Source organism: Sycon ciliatum, chromosome 2 (genome assembly GCF_964019385.1).
Source record: "Sycon ciliatum chromosome 2, ocSycCili1.1, whole genome shotgun sequence".
Taxonomy (NCBI): Eukaryota; Metazoa; Porifera; class Calcarea; order Leucosolenida; family Sycettidae; genus Sycon; species Sycon ciliatum.
Genome location: NC_088644.1, coordinates 10,963,253 through 10,985,142, shown reverse-complemented (window position 1 = coordinate 10,985,142; position 21,890 = coordinate 10,963,253). Strand labels below are relative to the sequence as shown.

Here is a 21,890-nt window from a genome sequence, read left to right as displayed (position 1 = left end):
CGTGTGGATCCCGTATCGGCGGACCCTACTCAATTAGCCAACTTTCTAGCGACACAGTATGAGGCAGGCAAGCAATACCGTACCCTGAACGTGTACCGTTCGGCGGTGTCATCCACCGTACCGCCACTCCACGATAATGTACCCGTCGGACAATCGCCTAGCGTCGTCCGGGTTATGCGTGGTATCTACAATCAACGACCGCCATTGCCTCGCTATTCACGTACGTGGGACGTGGCCACTGTTCTAGAATACATTCGGTCATTGGGCCCGAATACTGCTTTGACCCTGTCGCACCTGTCCTGGAAGCTGTGCATGCTGCTCGCACTGGCTAAGGCAGCAAGAGTAAGTGAGATCTGTCACTTGGATATCCGCGCAATGCGCTTCCTGGCAGATGGTGTCGAGTTTGAGCTGACTCACGTCACCAAAACACAACGCTCTGGCGGCCCGCGGAAGTTCTTTGTGCCAGGTCTGCCGGCTGATCCGATCCTGTGCCCAGTGGAATGCATCAAAGCCTATCTGGATGTGACTAGGTCCAGCCGCACTACACCAGCGCAGAGTGCTCTCGTTGTGTCCACTCGCCGACCCTTTCAGCCAGTCTCGACCTCAACTGTCGCCAGATGGGTGACAACACTGCTCCAAGCAGCGGGTGTTGAAAGTGACTTCTCAGCCCATTCTACGCGGAGTGCCTCCACTAGCGCTGCACGACAAGCCGGGGTGTCATTGGCGGATGTGTTGGCGACAGCTGACTGGTCACGGCCCAACACATTCATCCGCCACTATTACCGACCGCACAGCCAAGCTTCTTTTGGCCAAGCCGTCTTGACGGTTAGCACTGGGTGAGGAGTCTTCTACAAGTGCGGACTGTGGTTCCGATTTCTATGCATGGTTTCTCATAGTGATCATGCCTTGCGCGCCTGCTCCCTGATTATTTCACTATCCATGCCGTTTCTTTGCTTGTGTGGAACACTACAGTTGAATCTGTTTCATATTGATTTGAGAAAGTGTATCTGTCCTCAGCGGTTATAACATGCTGTTTCCTTCCAGCTTCTTTCTCTTGACAGAGTGTAGTGTCGATGGCAACATACATTAGCCATTAATTTCATACCTTGCTACTCATGTGAGGTCTTTTCTTTAAACATCACACTGTCACATTCGTAGCCGGAGCCTCCGAAGTGTAATTAGGAATTCCGCTAGGACCTGAAAGGTCTGACGTGGAATTCAGGTTACACTAGGAGGTGAAGGCGGAGAATGTGACAGTGTGTTCCCACCCGCGCCGCCCCTGTCTCATTCTCCGCTGTCAGACGTTGCCTTTTGCTTGTCCATAAATGAGCTCATCAAAGGCCAAAGGAGTGAGGGAAAGGGCGGGAATATCAAGGGGACGAGGTTGGAGTTTGTGTAAATTTTCTCTTTAAATCGCTGTGAATTATTTGAAAAGCGAAGATTTGAGGCCTAACACACTGTCACATTCTCCGCCTTCACCTCCTAGTGTAACCTGAATTCCACGTCAGACCTTTCAGGTCCTAGCGGAATTCCTAATTACAGTTTAGTTCTACATGTACATGCAGGTGTGATGATGTAAAACTACATGATTGTACAAAGATGTGTTCTAGTAGTAGTAGTACATGTGTGGTACAGCTACTAGGTAGTATGCAAGGGCAACACAAGTGACTTGCAATGGTGAGAAAATGATTAGCTTTGCAGGCTTGTCAGCAAAATGGGTGACAAGATTATGATCATGCAGTGCGTGTACATGTACATGTACACGTGACATGATTAGAGGTACATGTACTCGCAAGGCAGGGATACTACATGTATACATGTACAGTGTGACACGGAAAATAACACTATTTTTGTGATCACCATGGCATGGCGGCCATTTTAGATTCTGGTTGCCATGGCAACGGATGCATTTTCTCTGCGTTTTGGGTTGTTTGGCTTTGATTTTTTAATTTTTTTTGCATTCCTCTTTGATTTCTTGTTTGAATGTTGGCTGGAAAACCGTGCATTTTGCATTTCCATTTTCCGCAAATTAAAACACATTTTTCGGACAGGCCTACACAGTACACACATAACACAAACACACACAGCAACACAATCATGACGTATGTCACAGTACACACATAACACAAACACACACAGCAACACAAAGTCATGACGTATGTCACAGTACACACATAACACAAACACACACAGCATCAGCAGCAACAAGACATGTCATGGCCTAACGGCACCCATAAGAGTCCAACATGGAACAATTAAATTCCAAACAACGACTGTTCACTGGTGATGCACACGGGCACAGGCACTGGAATGCTGCAGTCGGCTAGAGGAAACGACTAACGCTAATGTTACATAGAAGCAGAGCTCTGCAACAGGGCCAAAAAAACATTGACAACAAATGTGTACCAGCACATTGCTAATTTTCGCATCAAACGAGAACATGATGTTTGGGTAGATAAGGCTGACGACACCGGTGTCGTGCATGGCAAACAGCAACACCAGATTCAATCTGAGTTTGAACACTAAAAATAAATAATAAAAAACTTAAAAAAAATCTAGGAAGCATAGTCCCATACCGCCATGATCTCATCTAGGTTCAAGAAGAGAAGAAGAAAAACCCGTACTTGTACATTAGTTACAGACCTACTCATATAGCACTGCATTCAATGAAAGCAAATATACGGGCGAGAGGATGGAAGACCTACGGGCAACAGATACGAATAGAGGTGCAAGCCTAACGCAGAGCTGGCATTCAAGAGTCGGGACAAGTCACGGAAAAGCACTCCTGTTCAAGTATCTAGGCTAACGGCGATATTCGGTGTGCTGGTGGTGAACAAGTCTGGGGGTACAACCCAGTCAAGTCGGGATGCGGCAGGTGCACACTGGTACAGATCACATTATGTATGTCATAATCAAGTAAGCAATTCATTCGGTCCAAGATGACATCATCATTACCGGGCTGCGCAAGACTAAAGGGTGAATGAGCTCACCCTGCTTCAGTGCGTGTTCTTACTTCAGTACGGAGTATGACATCCTCAATCTGCCACCAGGCGTATGCAGTCCTCGAGCGAGGCCGGAGCGGGCAACGTGGTAGCAGAGTTACTGCCGCCATTGCTGCTGCTGGCCTTGGCTGCAGCTTTGCGCTCCTTCAGCTTCTGCAGTATGCGTGGAATGTCCTGTGGCATGCTGCAGCTCTCCCATGTCCGGTACATGTCCATGATGTCACGAGTCACCTCCAGTATCTACCGGAGAAAGGCGCAGAGAAAGAAGTTCAATGCTAGTAACCGGCCATTTTAACATGTTTCAACTTTCTACTGTCACAGTACGAGGTGAATAGCAATTTCTGGAAATGAAAATAAAAGAGAGCCCCGCTGGCTGTGTGTTTTACATTTTTCATATCTTTTGTATCTATTGTATCATTTTTGTTATTAATCCTTCATCTTTCCAAATATGTGACAATTGCTCATGCTGTGATCCCAGAGACTTTATAGCAGGACGTTTTCGGCAGGCCAATTTTTTGGCCTAAATTTCAGTGTATGGAATACTGGACATGAAAGTAAAATAGCGTCAATAGGCATCCTATACTGCACCATTTTTGTTATTTTTTTCTATTGGTGGACTGCGGTTGGCCTCTTCACACTTCTAGCCAACAGGTCCAAGACTATACAGCGTCTGAAGTGGAGTGCACATGGGGAAGCCAACGATTCGTCCATTACTTCTTACTTTACTCGAAATTCAAAATTCTCGTGTGACATAGTACCACAAAACTCGTTGAAATGCCTCACAAGCAAAGGCTATCAACAAGGCACCGACACGAGGAGAAACTACAACAGCCCAGCTGCCAACTACAGCAAGAAAACACTTCATCAACTTGACTGGCTTGACTCTACTCGCGACGAAAAATTATTTTACTCGAAATGTCCAATGTCCAGAAATAGCAATTGTGGATTATACAAGAAACCATAGGTTTTGATGTATAATCCTAATTGCATAAGGAGGTGAAGCGAAATGTAACACTGTAGTGGCCCCTTCGTTTTCTCTGCAAACCCGCTAGAAATACCAGAATTTTTTAACGCCAAACACCATAGCAACCACTGCCCTGGATAACCCCTGTGCCACTGCCTGCCTCCATTGGCCTTGTTTGAACTGCTCTGTAAATCCTGAGCACGCCCCAGTGGGGATGGGCCGGGAGGGACTACAGTGTTACATTTCGCTTCACCTCCTTATGCAATTAGGATTATACATCAAAACCTATGGTTTCTTGTATAATCCACAATTGCACTGCAGAGGCTCCGCTTCATGTAACACTGTAGCTATTTGTCGCAGTAACAAACCGCCCACAAGCAACGTGAAGCGAAATGGTGACGAACATTACATCACCGCAGGCCAAGACCAGTGGAAAACAGGAATAAGTACCCGGCTAGAAAAACCACTATACATGGAGTGTCCAAGGTCAGAATACCATCCGAAATAGACCGAATGGGAGTACAGGCAAGAGAAGCCAAAAGAGAGGAAAAATGGGTTGACAACCCATCATGTCGTCATGCACTAGAACAAGACTAGATAAGAGTCCAGAATTACATGTACAACGTGAGTACTTGCGAGTTAGTATTTGCAAATCCAACTCATAGTCCAGGAACCGGACATAGCTAAGTCCGTCGAAGAACCGTGGCCGTGAACTGATCTGCCGCTGTCCGTGCAGGGCTCGCGTCCACTGGCAACAGATAGAAACGCCGAAAGGTAGATGCTGATGACCAATCGGCTTGGTGCAAGATATCCGCTAAGGATACCCCACCGGCATGCGCGGCCGATGTAGCAGCCCCACGCAACGAATGGGCTGAGAATATCGCTGTGTCCACTCCGGCCGCAGTCATACCATCCTTTATCCACCTGGCTATAGAGGACGATGTCACCGGCTTGAAAGGCTGCCGCAGGCTGAGGAAAATCTGCGGATGAGCAGTCTGACGGTGAGGAGCTGTGCGCCTGACATACTCCTGGAAGCAGCTTGATACGCACAAGTGTGGCGTGCTGTCGAAGACAGGCCACACCACGGTGGGAAGGGACGCATCCCCTCGGCAACCAGGCCGACGCTGCTTAGGCATGGAGGCATACGTCACACGGAGAGACCCATCACCCTCAGTAACATGGGAATGGAAATCCAAACGATGCAAATCAGAAGAGCGCTTGGCGCCAGTCAGCGCCATGAGCAGAGCCAGCTTTATTGAAAGCAGGCGTAGAGAGAGGGTAGAATTGTCACCCAGACCACCCATCCAACCCAAGACATCGGAAACTTTCCAAGTATGGGAATACCGGGGTTGTGGAGGACGCTGTTGGAAGACGCCACGCATAAGCCGAACCACCAGGGGATGTTGGCCAACTGGCGCACCATCTAAGCCTGGCAAAGTGGAGGACAGGGCAGAGCGATACACATTCAACGTGCGGTAACTTCGGCCCACGGCAAACATATCAGTTAGAAACTGCAATACTTGTGACACAGGCGGCTGAAAGGAATCAATCCGCCGTTCAGAACACCAACTGTGCCAAGCTGTCCATGCTGACGAATAGGCCGAGTTGGTGGAGTCCCGCCATGATCCCAGGATGAGGGCAATAGTGCCTGATGAAAGGCCTGCCGCCGCATAGGATCGGGAGAGATGAGCCAGCCGGCTAGTTGGAGATGACCGCCCAGCACCATGGGATGAGGTTGATCCAGCGGTGAGGTGAGGAGCGCTGGATGGCCCGGTAATAGAACTGGACATGCTACCAGAAGATGGAGCAGGAGCGGATACCATGGCTGCGCATCCCACACTGGTGCCACCAGCAACACTCTGCACCCCGGGGACTGGCGCACTTTGTGCAGAACCCTCGGCAAGAGAGCAAAGGGTGGAAACGCATACAGGCATTGATCGGCCCATGATATGGCAAGAGCATCCACATCCAGTGCTCCGGGTTGAGGCCCCCAGGACACAAAGCTGTCCAACTGGGCATTGGTCCGTGACGCAAACAGGTCGATCGCCGGCTGCACCTGGAAGTGTTGGCAAAGGCCCCGGAACACTACTGGATCGAGCATCCAGTCGCTCGAATCGACCCCCTGACGGGACGGGGCATCGGCCGGATTCTCCGCCGACGGTATGTACTCGGCTTGAACTGTGATGCCACGTTCCAGACACCACTCCCACACCTGGCAGGCCAGCTGGGACAAGTGCGGGGCATGTGTGCCGCCCATCTTGTTGAGGTAAGCCTGGCAAGTGGTATTGTCCACAAACAGGCGAACATGAAGCGGACGGTCCAACGCCACCCGGTGGAAGGCCTGAAGTGCCAGAAACGCCGCTGTCAACTCGAGGGCATTGATGTGCATGGAACGCTCTGCCCGAGTCCACCGGCCGCCCACCTGTTGATCCCTGCACACTGCTCCCCAGCCATCGAGGGACGCATCCGAGAACACCACCAGATTGCAGGGTGGGCGAACCAATGACTTCCCGTTCCAGTCGGACAGTCGCTCTTTCCACCACTGTAAATCCAGCCTGGCGTCGGGTGTCCACTGGACGGTCGCCTCGTAAGACTGGGACTCGCGAAGAGCTAGGATCTTGAGCTCCTGCAGATGCCGGTAACGGAGCGGCGCTGTTAGCAGACCCGGAGAGAGGGATGTCAAGCGCCCCAACAGACAGGCTAACGTGCGAACAGTCACCCGTGGCTGCAGCAGAAGCTTGGTGCACTCCTGGCGAAGCTTCCGGATCTTCTCCGGAGGCACCCGCATCTCCATGGCACGAGAGTCCACTTCGAAGCCCAAGAATGAGATGTTCTGGGCAGGAGTCAACACCGACTTCTTGAAGTTGATGAGAAATCCCAGTTGATGTAACAACTGAATTGCCCGGCGCAAGTGCTCCTGTGCTTCCGCCGCCGACGATGCCATAATCAGCAGGTCGTCCAGATAGATAATCAGGCGCACACCTTGGCTGCGCAGAATCGCCATCGGAACCTTCATGAGCTTGGTGAACACCCTTGGCGCGCTGCTCAGGCCGAAAGGCAAGCACTGAAATTGGAACAGCTGACCTGACCACCGAAATCGGAGCAGTCTCCTGAAATCGTGGTGGATTGGCACCACGAAGTAAGCATCCTTCAGGTCCAATTTCACCAGCCAGTCGTCGGGCTGAAGGAGATCGGGCAGCAGCTTCAATCCTTCCATCTTGAAGTGCTCGTAGCGCACGAACCCGTTCAGCGCTTTCAAATTCACCACGGGACGTTCCTTGCCGGAATCCTTCTTTGGAATGGTGAAAATCTGGCTGACGAATTGATGAGGACACTCCTGCACTCGAGTGACGGCCCCTTTCAGCATCAATTCGTCCACTTCGAGCCGCACAGCGAGCGCTCTGTCCTCCTCCAGAGATAATTCCCTGGGCTCCGTGCTTTGTGCGGGATCGGCCACGAGATCCAGCTTCAGGCCCCGCACCGCATCCAAGACCCACGGGTCGGACGTGATGGCCGACCAGGCTTGCACAAAATGCCTCAAACGCCCAGCGACCGGAATTTGGGGGAGCGGGGGCACGAGCGGAGCGCGCGCCAGCTCGTTGTGGGGTGGACTTGGATGGCCGCGAAGATGTACGTTGAGCTGGGAACGCGAACCATCCACCGGCAGGGTCATCAATGACCCTGACCGCGCCCCCGAAAGGGCCGATTGCCTCCACGCCCGTTTTTTGAACTGGCAGTGGCGGAAAAATGACCCTCTCGCCTATGGTTGTCATGGCGGGGAAATGAGCGGTGGCCCCCACGACGCCCACCAGCACTTGCTGGGTAATAATTATGGCCTCTGAAGTTGGAAGGCCGACTATCCTTGTATGCCGGCTTCGGCTTGGACGAGCCTGACGAGCGGCGAAAAGCGTCAATTTCTTGAGTCCGCTTCTTGTATTGTCTGGTAAAATCCTCGCCGAACAACAAGTTCCCAGACGGGGCCATTTCCCGGAGGAGGCTGGACGGGCACTTGTTGGGGAGCTGCCCCGTCAGTCTTTGCCGCCGCATGACCGAGATGCTATTAGCGGCATCACCCACCAAAGACACTGCGACCTGCAGGAGCTGCGTGATCTCCTTGGTTGGTCGCCCAGCATCCACTGCGGCCCAAGCCGCCGAAACGGGCGCAAACGCGGCACATACCCTAGTTTGCACTGCCGCCATGGCTTTATCGGTCTTCCGGCCAAAGCCCAGCGACGGGAGGTCGCGGACAAAATTATCCAGGCGAGGACACTGAGCCTCCTCCACCTCCGGAAATGGGCAGAGTTTTTTCAATTCTGCCTTCTGCTTGGAGGTGAGAGACCGCCGGGCGTTAGCCCGGAGGAATGCCGCAATATGCGCTGGTGGGTGCCAAGAGTCCTTTGCCCCTAAGCGCGACGGGTCAAATACCTCGTCTCCATGGTCACGGTCAGGTGAGGAGTCCGTCCCACTAGAGGAGAAATCCTCGCACGAGGAGCATGACCGACTACTAGATCCGGAGTCCGTGGATGAGGACCGGGAGCGTCGACGACGAGGAGAGATGGAAACTCTCCGCCTAGCTCCCCCGGTCAAGGCCCGGGAGTGGACGACATCGCCGGGTCCCGACCCGGACTCACTCGACGAACGACGACGTCGTCGTTGAGATCGATCCCCAGTCCCGGTTCCATGCCCTCGTACAGAGGGAGCCCTATTATGGGGTTCCGGTGAAGCCGTGGGGGATCGGTCACGATACCCCAAGCTCTGCGAGCGGGGCCTTATGCGGAAGTCCCGTTGAGGGCGCATGCGCGGACTGCCTGCTCGCGGCCTGGCCTTTTCCAGTCCCCGACGGTATTTTTGATGGGAAAATGGCGATCGAGAACGGGAACGACCGTGGCCGAACTCATTGTCGGAAACAAGGACGTTCAAACCTGGGGATTTGTCCCTAGCAAACCGTGCATGGCCACTGTAACCTACAGATTCGTCATCTGAGGCCCGGGGGCTCTCAGTGGCAACCCTGTGTGACTCAAGCCCTGAGGGTCTCGGAGGTGGTGTCTGCTGTGTGCCAATTTGTGAGCCGCCGGCAGTGGCGGAAGGACCTGTTTGTATACCGCCGGAGTGAGCGGGTGGACCATTTTGTATGCCGCTGGCAGAGGCGGATGGACCATTTTGTATTCCGCTGGTAGGGGCGGAGGGACCGACTTGTATTCCGCTGGTTGGGGCGGAGGGACCATTTTGTATCCCGCCGGTGGGGGCGGATGCAGCTTGTAAAGCCAAACGCACCTCAGGGTGAGCCAACAACGAAATAAAATCCGAAGGGTCCATCGTCGTGAAAGCTACGCTAAGGGAAACTGAATCACAAAAGGAAAAGACACGTCAAAGTCACCGACGAAGAGAGAGAAAAACTTGCAAACCACTCTTTACTTGCAGAGAAAACAAGGCCAATGGAGGCAGGCAGTGGCACAGGGGTTATCCAGGGCAGTGGTTGCTATGGTGTTTGGCGTTAAAAAATTCTGGTATTTCTAGCGGGTTTGCAGAGAAAACGAAGGGGCCACTACAGTGTTACATGAAGCGGAGCCTCTGCAGTGCAATTCACCTCGTACTAGTACACTGTACAAGTAAGCGGCTGAGCCAGGCTAGCGGCTGAGCCAGGCTAGCGGCTGAGCCAGGCTAGCGGCTGGTGAAGTCAGCAAGCGACAGAGCAGCATAGCAATGGGGCTTTTCAATGAAGAACTGCATACCATACATGCATGGTGTTAGGGCTACGCATAGATGATATACCGGAATTGGTGGATCTGTAGTCCTGTGCTTCCATCTACCTGGTGACATCTTTTTTCCAAAATCTGTCTTACTCTGCCAAAGAGCGAAAAACAAGCACTTCCTATTGCTCCATTTCACTCAGTTTTCACCAATCTTAAATAACGCACTACCTGAAGACATTTGCGGCATTAAAAAAAAGAAGGTTCGAAAGTGAACCTGAGAAACAAGAGAGAGGCAACGAACAACGCATTGGACGGCAAATTCAACATCTCCACACACCACTGACCTGCTGAAAGTCGACCGCCAACTCTGAGAACCACTGCTGACAGTTCTGCCCGTGCACAACACACGCAATGTGCAGTGCAGCTGTCCACATCAGTGGTGTGAGTGACAAACGAAACACATGCATACACAAGTGCACACACATGTACACACACATGTGCACACACACACTCACACACACACACACGTACACACACACGTGCACGCACACACACGCACACACATACACACCAATACACATCCAATTGTAAAAGGCCAATAATGGAAAACATGACAGACGTCAATAAACCAACTACTCCGGAGAATAAGCTCAGCAAGTCCTTGCAACATAACACAACTAAGGTAGAGAGTGGAGGAACAGCACAACAACAGCAGAAACTCACCAAGGGCTATGATGTACGGTGCGTAGTGGAAAGATACTGCACATCGGTACGAGTCATTTACGATGCGCCTGTGCGACCAAACACCAATGAATATACCGACATTCACACCCGTACGCACACATGCATGCACGCACACACACACGCACACATAGACGCACACACACACACACACACACACACACACACACACACACACACGCACACACACACACACACACACACACACGCTCACACACAGACACACACACGCTCACACACACACACACACGCTCACACACAGACACACACACAGACACACGCTCACACACAGACACACACACACGCGCATACAAGTAAGACATAGTAGACATGCAGAGACAAAAAAACCGAGTTGACATGATTGTATCTAGTCGCTACACACTGTATCTGCAGTTGTGCTTTGTGAAATCCGACCCAAAGTGCATAGTTGACGCCCTGAACTTGCACGGCCAATGATGCCCTGGAAGTGGTACGAATGCGGCTGGACGCACACATGTACAAGTCCAATCATGTAATATGAACTAGTCCAGGGCGTCAGTTTTGCTCTTCGGGTCGGATTTCATTGAGCACAACTAGTATTACTAGTATGCTCCCTCGCCTCAGCTCGGTTGAGCACTCTTTCTGGTTAGGAACAAATTTATTTGCCCTCGTGCAAAGCTTGCTGTGTTTATCGCAGGCAGAGCACTCTAACTGCGATGCTTTTGAGCCGGTTCAAAAACGCTTCGTCGTTCACTAGACTTCATTGCGATAAGTTCAGTCGGTAACGCTGACCTCAGCTGACGAGACCTAACAAGATGGAGACAGCTAGCCGTCTGGAGATCCAGTACACTGTGTCCATAGATACAGTCAGACCTCGCTTATCCGGTCCTCGTTTATCCGGATCCCTCGCCATCCGGAAGATAATCACTGGTTACCGATTTACAGCATATGACATGCACACATACAGTATGTGTGTTCGATTATCCGGTTCCCTCGCCTATCCGGATATTTTTCTCGAAAACGGATGTGTGCGGTTATGCGAGGTCTGACTGTAGCAGGTATAGGAACAGGACAAGCAATGACAAGCACACTCACCAAGCCAGTGGCAGCCGATCTTCCTGGCCCATATCTGTGATGTACTGCATGAGTGGCCGATACGGGTGAAACACAATCAGACAACAGTCCTGAAAGCAGACAAACAGACGCCCGCACACACACACACACGCATACGCATGCAGATAAGCACAGTATATCCGCATGTGTACGCTAACTCAAATACACAATACAAAAGTACGTGGAAAATAAGAACGGTCAAGGCTACGACTCTGTTCTTCGGCCCCGGACTGTACTGCACCTAAAGCAACAAGTACTAGTGCCAGTCAGCCATATAGAAACTCCAGTGGCAGGTACTAAGTAGATTTCAATGCAGGTGAAATCCCCCAGGGAACACTGGCCTCCACAAGCAGGGACCAGCAACACAGCAAGCCCACCCCCACCCCAAACCCCTACTATGTATTGTCAGCATACTATAGTATTCCAGCTTACCATCATCTCCAGTAAAAAGAACTCACATTCCACAAACTGCGCAAACAAAACACAAGCACAGACCAACGCTCGGTGTTCAGTAGGGACTCTCAAGGAGGGATGGTATGTCACCAGAGCGGACACCAAACAAGCCTCATTGAAGAGATGCAACGGGTTAACTCTTTGGTGGCCGACAGTCTCTTCACAGCGTGGTGCTCGATGTTACAGTCGAACAGCTTTCTATTCTCCTCGCTGTGCATACATGTACAAAGCATCTAGAGTTGTCAGCAAAGAAATCCGACTTGTTTGTACATTCTTCAGCATGGGGTAAGGTCAGATTTCTTCACCGACAGCCGTACTTCAAAGTAAATGAAACGCACAGCCGTCCCAGTGACTAACCAGAGCCGTCGAGAAAGGTTTCTCCGGTTTAAATATGTCAGAGTATGGCTTTGTTTTCACTGCACCGAACAACAACAACAACAAGCAAATGCAAGTTGATTAGAGTTGAGCAATATGGCATGATACTATGCCAAATCAGTTGACATGGAAGCACGCTGGTGTGGACAGGATGGTGTCAACGAAGGATTTACGAGTTTGTTTGTAGTGTGTGTGTGTGGGGGGGGGGGGGGAGGAGTTGCCCCCTCCCCAGGACAAACAGCACTAGGTCCGGCGAGCCGCCATGTGTGCCTGCGTTCAGCAAATCCAGTCCTCGGCCTGTTTGCGGCAAGTGAAAGCCTGAGCGGCGCACACAGAGTTAGCATATCGTAAACCAGCACAGTGGGTTGACCCTGGACAGCTGTAACAGCCAGGCAACGTACAGTTTAGTACTGCCGGGTACCGAAGAACTGGGGGCCAGCCTCCTAGCCTAGGCCGTTCCTATCTTCATGTAATACAGGCTACCCACAGTTCAGTCACCGTGTTTATACATTGGTATGCTGTGCCTGGTGAAACTCTAGCCTGTTCGTTCTTATTTTTCATGTACTACAGTCTACTTTAGAAGTATGCGCAGTTGAGTCACCGTGTACATGTATACATTGGTATGCTGTGCTTGGTGAAATTCTAGCCTGGTCGTTCTTCGGCGCCCGACAGTACTGTAGAGGGGCGGTCAGGAGGTGAGACGAAGTTAGCCCGCAGGCCGGGTAGCATTGCTAGTGTAGGCAATGTGTGCAGCCAGACCCTGTGGCGAACAGGCGTGTGCTCTTCAGCAACAGCACCGAGGAGAGTCCAGCTGAGCTAAAAACGCTCACTGCAGAGCTGACTTCACCGATAAAAAAAATAATAATAAAAAAATTTCACGGTTCGCGTGAGACTCGGCTGGAAGCCGAGTTTTCCGCATCCGCCGTGGGAACGCCACCACCCTCTAGGATCAAAGGCGCAGATGCAGCGCCTAAACGGTGGGAGGTAAGTAGATCAGACCCACCACCAAGTGGTCAAAGACCGAAATCCCATTAGCTGCATCCATGCACTGGTCCTGCACCGACCGATAACCGCCTAAAATATGCTGAAATTCAAATTATCCAACTGTAGTCTGCTCGCCAATTCCGGACCTTGAAAAATCAGCTCCGGAGTGAATATCTTCGACCTACACGTATATTTATAGTAAAGAAAAAGGACCAAAGAACTACAAGTTTTGTTATAATGTCCACTAACACCACCACTTGACAATCAGCTCATGCGATAACATTGCACACAACTGACCGACAGTACTGACGTTCTACAACTAACTGGCTATCAGCTCTAGCACGTCTTGGGTGCGCACTCCAACAGCCTTCCAACTTGGAAGGTTCTAAGTTACTGTAATTTCACAAATTTTCGGTGTACTTTTATTTTCGGTACTTTCGGTGCGTCTGTTTCATACCTAATATTTCAATACACCGAACAAACACTAACACACATAATCCAATAGGGAGCTGCTTCTCTGTACCGAAAATTTCTGTTCACCTAACCTGCTGGCCTGTTGCCCTCATACCGAAAATATTGAGCACCGAAAATTTCTGAAATTAGAGTATATGAAAACATAGGAGGGGAAGGTGAGCGCAACCAAGACAAGCACAAGCTGAAAATCTCAGCTGTGAAGGACGTTGGCGGATGTTCATGCATGTCGATGGCAAGACCATTAGACAATATGGTCAAATCATGATTCTAGGACTGCAATGTTATCGCATGAGCTGACTGTCAAGTAACTGGTGGTGTTCGTGGACATTATAGCGTAACTTGTAGTTCCTTGATCCTTTTTCTTTCCTATAAATTAATCATTGGCTCGCCATCCGAGTCTATCCCTACACATTCTAGGCGTATTTTCGCTCGATGAAATGTTCCAGCTACTTGAGTTTCGGGACGTACCGTATTTTTCGGAGTATAGTGCACACCTTTGTATAACGCGCACCCCCAAGTTTCATTGGGGGTGCGCACTTCAATCTTCATTGAAGTACATGCATTTCATATTCGGAGCATAGTGCGCACCTGCGATTTAGGGCCTAAAATAGCACATCTAAAGTGCGCACTATACTCCGGAAAATACGGTAGTACAGAAAACTGCAAGAGATCACGTGATCAAAAAATCACGCAAGCAGGCGGGGATGAAAAAGCTTCCACAGGTGCGTGCCACCCTGATCAGCCCAGGTAAAGCCCATCTTCCCATCTACTGCGGAGTAAGACGAGAGCTACGCACAAAGCTCAAAGTCTGAACTGCACCTCATTGTTCAGTATGTTACAGTGCTTTTGTATACAGTCAGACCTCGCATAACCGCACACATCCGTTTTTGACAACAAATATCCGGATAGGCGAGGGAACTTAATCGAACACACATAATTATTATAATGTATGCATGGCATATGCTGTAAATCGGTAACCAACGATTTTCTTCCGGATGGCGCGGGATCCGGATAAGCGAGGTCTGACTGCACTAGGGATCTTTTGCTCATACAGTATCAGATGTATCCAGTTCTGCGGCACCCCTAAACATACACATATCAGTGTGATCTTGCACTCATTCTCAGTGTCTTTCCCGAGAAAGAGCTTGATTCCGGATGACCTCTTCATACAGTCAAACCTCTCAGACTCTTAACTGCACATATCAGTTTTCCACAAAATATCCGGATAGGCGTGGGAACCAGATAGCCGTACACAGGTTATGTTGGGGGAATTGGATGCATCATATTATTATGCTGTAAATCTGTAACCAGCTATTTTCTTCCGGATGGTGAGGGATCCGGATAAAAGAGGACCGGATAAGCGAGGTCTGATCGTAGAAGAATTACCGGAAAGCGGCGCACCTTTCAAAGCGCCCGTCACCGAATTCCGGTGAAATATTTATGCCTGAAACTCTCACACAGGTTTTGTACGCTGTTGGGTTTTTTCAACAGAGTGAAACTTCACAACTTGTGATGTCTAAAGGCAGAAGCTTACCGATGGAAGAAATCGCTGCATTCAACTTTGAGTTTGCTATCACCCCACATTCCTAACAAGGAAGAAGAAAGATACCAAAGGACAGAGCAATTTAGATAACTTGGAAACTAGAAGCGATCAGCAGGGTAAAGTCTAGGTATAGTGATAGGTTGCACGATCATAATTATAAATATGTCACAGACAACAAACACACAAACAGAGAGGAGAATAGAGAAGAGAGAGAGAGAGAGAGAGAGAGAGAGAGAGAGAGAGAGAGAGAGAGAGAGAGAGAGAGAGAGAGAGAGAGAGAGAGAGAGGGGGGACGAGGGAGAGTGAGATGAAAGAGAGAGAGAGAGAGAGAGAGAGAGAGAGAGAGAGAGAGAGAGAGAGAGAGAGAGAGAGAGAGAGAGAGAGAGAGAGAGAGAGAGAGAGAGAGAGAGAGAGAGAGAGAGAGAGAGAGAGAAAGAGAGAGAGAGAGAGAGAGAGAGAGAGAGAGAGAGAGAGAGAGAGAGAGAGAGAGAGAGAGAGAGAGAGAGAGAGAGAGAAATGAAAGAGAAAGATGGAGAGAAAGAGGAATGAAGAGATTTATTGAAATATTGATGCAGCATCACATTAAAAGTGGTGGGAGGTGAGTATACCACACTCCTTCCCAGTCAGGACTGGAATCTGGGTCCCTCTGTTTCTCAGTCATAGTCTTAGACCATCCTACTATTAATAACTATGCTGCCTAGTAGACAAATACATAGGCAGATAAATCGAGCGATCATGACAGTAAAACAAAGTATAAAATACTGGCGGCAGGGTGAGCACAAGTAGAAGGAGTACGTACCTCCACTTTACTTGCTAATAGAACTGAAGCGGCGGCCATGAGACGTGGATCAACACTGCCAACGGAATTGCGCAGGTAGAAGCGCTTGAAGAACACTGTTGCGGTGGCAATGACCTGCTGGTGAACATTCAACTGCTTGCCCAGAGATCTGATAACTGCGGTCAGGAAGTTAGCAGCAGAACAAGGCAGGCATAGAGTTTGCTGTTTAGTACCGTATTTCCCTGAATATAAGTCGCACCTTTTTACACCTAACTCCAAGGGCAAAGAAGGGGGTCGGTGCAACTTACAATCGAGTGTGACATCCTACCTGCGTGACTCTATTGGGACAATTTGGCTCCAGCCTGAAAAGGGGATGCGACTTATAATTGAGTGCGACTTACCGGTACATGTATAATCGGGGAAATACGGTATACGGTTAGGCTGGTGCAGCACAGTGAGATCAAGACAAAAGCACGCCCAGGTAGGTGCTAGAACTCTCAGGTGATTTTTACACAGTCACAAGCCACATGCTACGACCAGCACGACGGCAGAACTCCCGAATGTCATGAGAATGAGCACATCCAACTGGTGGAGTCTAAGCCTCATTGGCTGTGCGAGCAGTCAGCATACATCCCAAAATGGAGGGGACGGGGGGGGGGGGGGGGGGGGGGGGAGGTAGAGAGAGGGGGGGGGGGGGGTTGCTGATACATATAATGTCAAAATGTCCTTCTAAAATAGCAATAGCAGAACAGTGCAAAGAGAAAATGCCGCTTTAGCAGCAGCTTAGCTCAGTGCTGGGCAGTTGAGGATGACTTACAGTTGGCCATAAAAATGTGCATTTTGTCAATGTCCTCATGGGTCAAGCCCACAGTTAGGTCAGCTTGCCGGTATAAAATCACTTCTTGCTTGTCCAAGATCCATTGTTGGCTGCAGTGAGTGCACAGGAAAAGTAGTCTTTGTGTATTAGATCAACAGAGATTTTCAAGGGGAAACCTTTCCTCGACAGACGCTTTCAAGGGGAAACCTTTCCTCGACAGAGATTTTCAAGGGGAAACCTTTCCTCGACAGACGTTTTCAAGGGAAACCTTTCCTCGACAGAGATCTTCAAGGGGAAACCTTTCCTCGACAGAGATTTTCAAGGGGAAACCTTTCCTCGACAGACGTTTTCAAGGGGACACCTTCCTCGACAGACGTCTTCAAGGGGAAACCTTTCCAAGACAGATATTTTCAAGGGATAACCTTTCCTCGACAGACTTCTTCAAGGGCAAGCTCTTCCCAAGACAGATTTCCAAGGGAAACCCTTTCCCGGCAGAGGTTAGGTTTCCAGAGGAAACCTTCCTTGATTAGACAAAATTCGTTTTACAATGTGAGTTTCACTCCCGGCTGACTTTTAATCACGGCATAACAGTTGCATGCAAAAAAGACAATAAGACCTACGCTAGCAGTAGCAAGGAATGCAGCCAATCCTAAAACAGTCTGTAAGAAAAGTACAGCAGTTACAGGTCTGGGACATTGCCTAGTTTCGACATCGGACGTTTCCCTGGTTATGACGTACATGTGCATACAGTGTGTGCACGTCTGTTAGCTTTTCCCTACCAGCGGCGTCGGAAGGTATTTTAGGGTGGTATGGTCATCCACCTGAAGTACAAATTACTCGTGGGGTTGGGGTGGCTTCTCTGAAAAATTTCGAAATTTAGAGCCCAAATCAGTGCTTTTCATTGATTCACGGGGTAGCTGGGGCAAAGAGTGGTACGGTCAATACCGTAGTGACGGTAGCGTGTCCGACGCCCCTGCCTACACAAAGCGATCACCCCCCCCCCCCCCCCCCCCCCCTCATGGCCGGACCACTTCCGAACGCGTTCCTCCAGCACTGGACATACATTGTACATTATAGAAACAACTAACTATTTGAGTAGAGGCCTGGCCCCGACATCCCTCCAGGAATAAGCCTAGCCTGTATACGGGATATAGCGGTGATTGCACTCTATCTAGCACATAGTGGGCACTGGGTACCCAGGACCATTAGCAGCGCTAAGTTAGTTTAGAATTCTGCACGGTAGTTACTATAAGATCGAGATGTGCGGCCAGTGCTTTGCACAGTAGTTGCTATGCATGTAGCCAGCAAACATGTTACTCTATTCGCATGCTGTGGCAACCTGCTATCTATTTAGCTCAACCACTACCAGTATTCCTTCCATTGAAAACACCAGACCTGCCTGGCTTTGATTAGTGCATGGTGTCATGAGTGTGCAGTTGATCTGGAGCTTCTATTCCGATTCAAAACAAGAAGTGCAAGACGTGCCAGAGGTAACTTCGACCAACAGCCAAGACCGTCGCATAGTACATGCCACGGACACAGTACGGTCCTTGATTTTGGGGTTTGTGGGGTCTCTATCTCCAGGCTGCAGTCTAGACTAATGTGCAAGAACTACTTACTACTGTGACGAGTTCCAGAAGTTCCCAGCCATGCTGACCAATCCGCGCTGCTAACGGGTCACCGTGATAAGACTATAACAACAATGGTGTCTGCAGCAGTGTAGTTGGCTGATTTATAACAATGTGCTGGTGAAAACGAGAGTTCTCGATCTAATGTGCATTTGGGAGAATAAAGCAACCTAGAAACTAAATGGAACGACGATAATCCTCACAGACTAAATCGGGAAGGCAGGTTAGGGCAGTTTAGCTTTTTCTGAAGGCTGAACTGCCGCCGACAGAGCACAACCCTGTCTAGCAGCAGAATCAAATAGATCTGGCGAAAACAAGGGCAAAGGCACTGTTTTTATTTGTCTCATCTTGTTCTTGTGTTTTTGAAATCCTACACGCGCGATCGCGAGTCGTCACACTCACATGATACTGTACTACACGTGTACAATGACGTGTACGTGACCACGTGTAGAGGACAAACCAGGGAGTAGTAAAATACCGGGAATTTACTACTCCCTGGACCCTGGCCTGGGACAAAAATGAAAATTCCCGGGCCGGGTTTGTAAGACTCGGGACTCGAGGGGGACTCAAGGTTGTGTGGTTGGTCCTTGCCCTTGGCCTCGGGTTTCCACAACCCTGGTCTGAACCAGGGAGTACTTTACATACAGCGGGAATAAAATAAAAGTAGTCATGTTACAATAAAAATAATGACAAAGTATGTCCTGATCCAAACGGTCTGACTCTAGCCATGCACCATCTTGTTGCTTGACTCGACAATCGTAAGCAGGACGTTACTGCAGTCAGACCTCGCTTATCCGGTCCTCTTTTATCCGGATCACTCGCCATCCGGAAGAGAATCGTTGGTTACCGATTTACAGCATATGGCATGTGTACATACAGAATGTGTGTTCGATTATCCGATTCCCTCGCCTATCCGGATATTTTTGTGGAAAACGGATGTGTGCGGTTATGCGAACATGCGTTATGTCTGACTGTACCTATCCCCCCCCCCCCCCTACTGCTGTATACAGTAAAACCTGTCAAGGCGACCACCTGTCCCAGAGGACCACGGCAACCAGGTCGAAGGGATGCTATTTCCAGCCAAATGACCCTGGATAAGCAGACCACCTGGTAACAGAGACCATGTTTCGAAGGTCCCTTGAGTGGTCGCCTATGAGTGGGTTTGAATGACAGGCTTCACTGTACTCAGGAACTGTCTGTACTCGCGGAAAGTCGTATTCTGGTCAGGAAGCAGGCTCAGTTGACTCAACTGGACACAAATCTTCAAAGCGCCTCTCCGTTTAGAGAGCAACATAGTGTGGGCATCTGTCATACTTCAGAAGTACACATACTCGCAAAGCACCCTCAAACAACACAACCTTAGCCATAGTCACGTAGAGGGTAAAATTCCTGCTCTGAAGAAAGCAGTTGCAAAAGGATAAAAGTTCATAAAACTAAACAGAAATAACTTGTAATTACCTATTGTAAAATTCAAAATCAAGCTGGAGGAGGTATTCTAGCCAACAAGAACAAATAATTGGCATTGCAAGAAATCTAGACCAACTAAAAATTGCCTGTTTAAAAGGCAAAAATAAGAGGCACTAAGACGGCGATAGAATGACTATGAAAAAAACTGGCTGGATCGAGCTCCAGAAACTTGAAACTTCTCCGAAATAATTGGATGCATCTGTCTGCGGGTCAGCTGATACTAGCAAAATCCCTAACCGAAGCCGTATTGTATTGCGCATGCAACTAAGAAGATCGTTTCTACTAATCTATACTGAAATATAATGTAATAAGGAGTAAAGCTATAAAAAAATAGATACCATACAAAAACTGCGCTTCAAATAACCTAGCACAAGTAGTAATAGAACTCGTAAACCGGCCAGGTTGATCGATATGTGAATGTTGAAAAGAATTCTATTCCAGAAATTCCAAAAAATGTACTGAGGTGAGGCAATCAGGTAAAACCGAATAATTTTAACAAGACCCCGGCCTGGATGAAGTCACCATACCGGCAGACATATGCCTGATGTGAATCACGACGGCTCTCGCGCAATGCGTAGGAATTGTTGTTGGTATCTTTGTGTGTGTCGCACTTTGCCACTCACGCTACCCAGACAGAGGCATGGCGGTGTTAGTACATACACACACCCACCCACACACACACGTTGCACATGGGCACTGCAAGACTCACTTGGGCTCCTCGCCATGCACATCCCTGAGCTTGCAGAGGAGATTTTTCTTTTCTTCACTAGGCAAAAAGCACGAGCGCGCGGCATTGAACACCTGGTTAGCAGCAAGAGAGGAGACAGTCGCAAAAGAAAATACAAATGGCTAAGATGATGAATCAAGTAGAAATGTGCATGTTGTTCTATCACACTTATGCACTCCTGCATTAGGTAGATGCAAAACCGTCCAAGTGACTGCAGTAGGACAGCTGGCGCTCTATACAAATGCCAAAAGTGTCTAAAGCAGCTTCTCTCAATGTCAGTCAAAGACCTCAAAAAATCCAGCTTCAGGCTTCTATCTGTAAACTGGAAAAGTTAGCCCAATGACCAGCCCAAATCCAAGAGCCCACATGCTGCCAAGAAGTTCCGTGAGGCTGAAGAAACTCGAAGATCAAAGGAAGGAGAGGTTCAGACTAAGTGATGGATCATAGCAATATTTATCATGCTTGAGTCTGTTTGTTTTGAGACTGTTTCTGTTTGCAGGTAGTTTTATACTAACTTTCCTTTCTCTTTCTTTCCTCTGTACATTGGACTGTGGCCCAAGTTGGCATCACCAATTCTAACTTGGCTTACCATTCTAACTTCATCCTCATGGGTGAGGCCCTCTTGTTCCCTGCCGCGCACATATTCCTCTTCAAGAGTGCACTGCATTACGCCAGGATCGTCCGTGCTCAGCGAGCAATTGACACGATCGTCACACCACCTGAACAGCAGAGGGAAAATGTGCAGCTCAAGGAGTTATGCTCACACGGGCAAGAATAATAATTATTCGCGCACATGTACCGTACATTGTCCTACACATGCTTGGTATGTAGATCCATTGCAGTTGCAGGACATCCAAATAGCCACATCATTTTAAATACAGGGGTGCGCACAGAGAGTGCCCTTGTAAAAAGGAACTGATGATAAAACCTAGCGCACATCCCCCCCCCCCCCCCCCCCCACACACACACACACACCTGCACAGACACAGCCATACACGGCCACACACATATATGTGCACGCGGTGGGGCAGATCCCAGACCCCTGCACAACTACATGCACTGGCCATCATTGAGGTGATGTGACAAGCTACACCAATGCAGTGATAATGAAGGACACATACAACCCAGGAAGCTTCCTCCACAGATGCAGAA

At 49.4% G+C, this 21,890-nt stretch overlaps 2 protein-coding genes across 2 annotated transcripts in view; both read right to left on the bottom strand.

The window, feature by feature from the left end:
• Nucleotides 1-2,240: 2,240 nt before the first annotated feature.
• Nucleotides 2,241-18,891, bottom strand: LOC135808654 (cyclin-C-like). Its single transcript, XM_065321877.1, has 10 exons — nt 18,536-18,891; nt 16,917-17,026; nt 16,121-16,275; nt 15,313-15,364; nt 12,303-12,361; nt 11,925-11,960; nt 11,475-11,563; nt 10,383-10,450; nt 10,004-10,083; nt 2,241-3,242 (listed from the first exon to the last, which is right to left on the bottom strand). Exons 1-10 carry the CDS (start codon nt 18,565-18,567, stop codon nt 3,036-3,038), a joined length of 888 nt encoding a protein of 295 aa, XP_065177949.1. The 5' UTR covers nt 18,568-18,891; the 3' UTR covers nt 2,241-3,035.
• Nucleotides 18,892-19,837: 946 nt separating this feature from the next.
• The window catches only part of LOC135808652 (adenosine deaminase-like), a 10,968-nt gene continuing 8,915 nt past the window's right edge, over nt 19,838-21,890 (bottom strand). The window contains exons 10-11 of the mRNA XM_065321876.1: nt 21,328-21,457; nt 19,838-20,812 (exon numbers count right to left, since the gene is read on the bottom strand). Coding sequence (XP_065177948.1) covers nt 20,717-20,812; nt 21,328-21,457 — 226 coding nt within the window. The 3' untranslated portion in view covers nt 19,838-20,716. The remainder of the gene's footprint in view (nt 20,813-21,327; nt 21,458-21,890) is intronic.